Source organism: Austrofundulus limnaeus, unplaced genomic scaffold (assembly GCF_001266775.1).
Source record: "Austrofundulus limnaeus strain Quisiro unplaced genomic scaffold, Austrofundulus_limnaeus-1.0 Scaffold1281, whole genome shotgun sequence".
Taxonomy (NCBI): Eukaryota; Metazoa; Chordata; class Actinopteri; order Cyprinodontiformes; family Rivulidae; genus Austrofundulus; species Austrofundulus limnaeus.
This window is the reverse complement of record NW_013953683.1, coordinates 3,016-6,756: the sequence shown is the minus strand read 5'-3', so window position 1 is coordinate 6,756 and position 3,741 is coordinate 3,016. Positions and strand designations below refer to the sequence as shown.

Genomic DNA, 3,741 nt, shown 5'->3' with positions numbered 1-3,741 from the left:
ATGAGAAGATAAGTTTATTTTCAGTTTAAACATAAAACAGCATTTTAATAACAGCTAAAGGTGACATAGATACTTTATTACGGTATAGTATTTAAATATACTGTATACATGAGAAACACATAATATTGCCCCTTTAAAAACTGTTACACAACAGCTTCCCTGTTCACTGCTGTTCAACTTCACTAAAGAGAATATTTTTTAGCTTCAGAACWAGTATGAAATAAACTGACCTCAATTTTTTTTCTTGCTGAGCCTCTGGTAACAAGATTCACCCTCACTTCTTATCTTATTGTTATTCTGAAAGCAAACAAAAACTGATTTACAATTCTAATGCAGTGTCCCTTGTTTACAAGTTTCTCTGCTGAATAATAAAAGCCATTGAACGTGTCTAAATCTGACTCTATTGTTCAGCTTTAATGACCGTGTCGCCCTSTGCGCAGGTGTTGCTGCAGCTAGCCAGCGGTGCGTTTGCCCTGGACTCGGCTCTGTGTGAAGCCATTAATGTGCCGATGGACAAGCTGAAGTGGACGTCTCCGTTCACCAGCCACCGAACAAGCCTGGCCCACCCGTCCCACTCCAGCAGCAGCCGCCGCGTCGACGACGGGTGCAGATCGCTATTTGAGCCAGAACTGTATGCAGAGCAGGCAGCGTCAGTCCACGGTCCCTCTCTGTCCTCGAAGCACGTCTGGGCAGACGCCAGTCCCTCGTTCCACGGGGAGTCTGTTGATCCTGCTCTCTCTCTGGCAGACGTACGGAGCTCGGGGAGCTCGGACACGTCACCGGGCGGCGCGTCGAAGAGGATGCTGGATCCAGAGAGCATGGTGTGGGCAACGGCCGTGGCCCTGGCCTGGCTGGAGCACAGCTCAGCCAGTTATTTCATCGAGTGGGAACTGGTGGCGGCCAAGGCCAGCATGTGGCTGAGCGCACAGGAAGTCCCAGAAGGGAAAGATTTAGCCTCCATCAAGGCTGCTGCCAATCAGCTCTTCATCATCCTCAGACACTGGGATGAAAACCTGCAGCTCAACATGTTGTGTTACAACCCCAACAGTGTCTGAGGCCTCTGCAGGGTCTCAGACCCTCACCATACTATGCTGATCAAAGCTGGACCATTTCCTGCCCAGCACTTTCTGCTCTGGAGTCTGGTTTTAGCTGTTGCAGTTGTGAATAATGTGTGTTTTGCTCTGGTTGTGTGCTGTTCCTCCAAACATATCACAGGCTCTTCAGACACCTGGGGCCAAGGACGTTCAGGATCTGGTCTGGGTCAGGTGYGTCCGAGTGAAGCCACATATGTGTGATGTAAGAACATCAGTGTTGACGTGGAAGCATGTCCATAAGGTTCAGAGAACAACTTTTGTCTTCTTCTTGCTGTTCTGAATAGGATGCTGCAAAACAGAGACTTTTCACTGATTTCTCGTCTCTTACTGGTTTCACATCTTTACTGCATTTAGAGAAGTGATGGTGTCGTAACAAACTATCTTGGTTGTTTTTGGTCTTCTTCAGTTAAACTGTAGCAAAGAAAAATATGCAAAGAGCTGAAGAAAATGATATGTGGATCATATCTAAACATAAATGTAGTTTAAATGAATGTTTCCCTCTAGCATGCAGTTAATGCACAGAATTCTTTCTTTTTTTCTTGGGTTCTTCTGTTAGTTGGGTTTTATTCTGATRCAGAGTCAGGTCTACCAGCAGTTTGCAATTTTAAAATAAGTCCAGTAAAAAAATAAAATGTTTAAAAACGGCCTGAGCCTTCCAGGTTTAACKTCATTAGAACTAAATCCACCAAAATACTTGAATCATCTGTTTAATAATAGCGCCCATTCTTAAAGAAGTCTATTAAATGATCGTGTGAGACATGGAAGCTAATAAATATTTAAGTTAAAGTTGTAAATGATCAAACTGCAGAGCTTAGTTTTAATTTTACTGATAAAAGACTAAACRTACCTAAAAATGGATCTGCAAGCAGCTGGTGTGCCCAACATGAAGCCCCGCCTACACAACTGCAGATATTTATATTTATTATTTCCACTTATTATAACTTGATGACACAGTGTTAACACCAAGCAGCTGGCAAAAATGTCCACAATGACATTTTGGTGGTGAAGCATTAATAAGTTATTTTTAGTTGGAAACTATTTCAGCTCATTATTAAAAGCCGCTGGATAAAACTGGTAAAAACTGCTTTATTGTTGTAGTTTTGATGTCACAAAGTGAGAGTGGACCTGAGTAACTAAATCAGTTCATCTGTTTCTTTACCTGATTTCTCCTGTTTGGGTTACAGAGGACTTGGTGTGAGAGATGGGGTTCCACCTGGACCAGTCCTCAGTCCCTGGCTGTTCTGTCACACTTTCTGAATGTTTTTATCTCAACTTAAAAATCCACTAAAAATATTGTTTTTATAAAATCTCTTTTCAGGACAGTGCTTTGAAAGATCAACATTTTTTTCTAGCTAAAAACTGAGCTGTAATGACCAAGTACATGCGGGCGAGTGGGCGTGTCACAAGGAAAGGCGATTCTAAAGCGACACACCTGATTTGACGGACTTTGTTAAAGGGACACACCTGATTTGACGGACTTTGTTAAAGGGACACACCTGATTTGACGGACTTTGTTAAAGGGACACACCTGACTGGACAAGCAAAAGTGGGGCGTTATTGTACGGCACCACTTTTTTCTGGAGAACCCTACTTGGGTCACATTTCTCCTGGTTAACCTTAGTGTTGGGGTCAGGGTCAGGCTGTGTAGAGATCTAGCAGGGTCTAAGGATACCGTCATGTAGGCCTCGTAGCCCACAGTATATGGTTTAGACACGCCCACTCTTGTGACACGCCCACTTTGAATGATTCTGCAGATAACCCCTTCTCGTAATGACACACATTAACGTGCACGTGGACGTGCACATCGACACAATGTGATTGCATGAATAGAGCAGCAGAGTTCTGACACAGGGTCAGTTCTGTCTGCATCTGATCAGGTGTGTTTTTACAGGCCTGCTCTTAAAAATAGAAACTTTAGGGTAAAGTATGTTCATGTTGATGTTGGTGACACTCAAAACATGTAGTGGATTTACTCAAAACATTTATGTCAACTGGTTCCACTCAATTGAACTGAGTAAAGGTGACACATTTTACTTTAAGTAAATGTAAAGTAAATGGGTTACCTTCACTCARATCAGTTGAGTGGAACCAGTTGACATTTCTTTTTTAAGTAAAATCCACTACATTGTTTTTTGAATGTGGTCTGGTTTTCTCTGTAGTGACACCTACTGTTCAGGAGGAGAACTGTAGCAGCACCGGTACAAGCAGCAACAGAGTGTGCTTCACTCTGATCAACTAATAATCCAGAAAAGAAGTTGAACTTCTGTCCCATAAAGCTTTTTAATAAATATGTTGTGTTGACTCAGTGCTGACAGATGCTGGAAGGTTTCTTCATTTCTCTCCAGGCTTCAGTTTTCTGTTGTTTATTTAAAAGTTAGGTTTTTGTGAGCAACCATTTTTAAATAGACGGTAAAAGAKTAGTCATAAAAAATTACAAAATGATTTCTTCCCTTTGTTGTATTGCACTGAATGAAAAACTCATACTGAAATGATTTGTGTTAATGTGAAAGACTGAACATAAATTATAAAATCTTTATAATGTTTTTTCTTCTCTGCTGCCTTTCATTTCATCTTATTTGTGATTTTGATATACACATTTTTTTCCTCATTTCTTTTTATATTTTCTTATTATTACGTATAAATTTAT

The 3,741-nt window shown here is 41.2% G+C and overlaps 1 protein-coding gene across 2 annotated transcripts in view; it reads left to right on the top strand.

The window, feature by feature from the left end:
- The window catches only part of vwa5b1 (von Willebrand factor A domain containing 5B1), a 77,706-nt gene extending 75,182 nt beyond the window's left edge, over positions 1–2,524 (top strand). For both annotated transcript variants that reach the window (XM_014031608.1, XM_014031607.1), the window contains exon 22: positions 441–2,524. In XM_014031608.1, coding sequence (XP_013887062.1) covers positions 441–1,055 — 615 coding nt within the window. In that variant the 3' untranslated portion in view covers positions 1,056–2,524. The remainder of the gene's footprint in view (positions 1–440) is intronic.
- Positions 2,525–3,741: the final 1,217 nt, after the last annotated feature.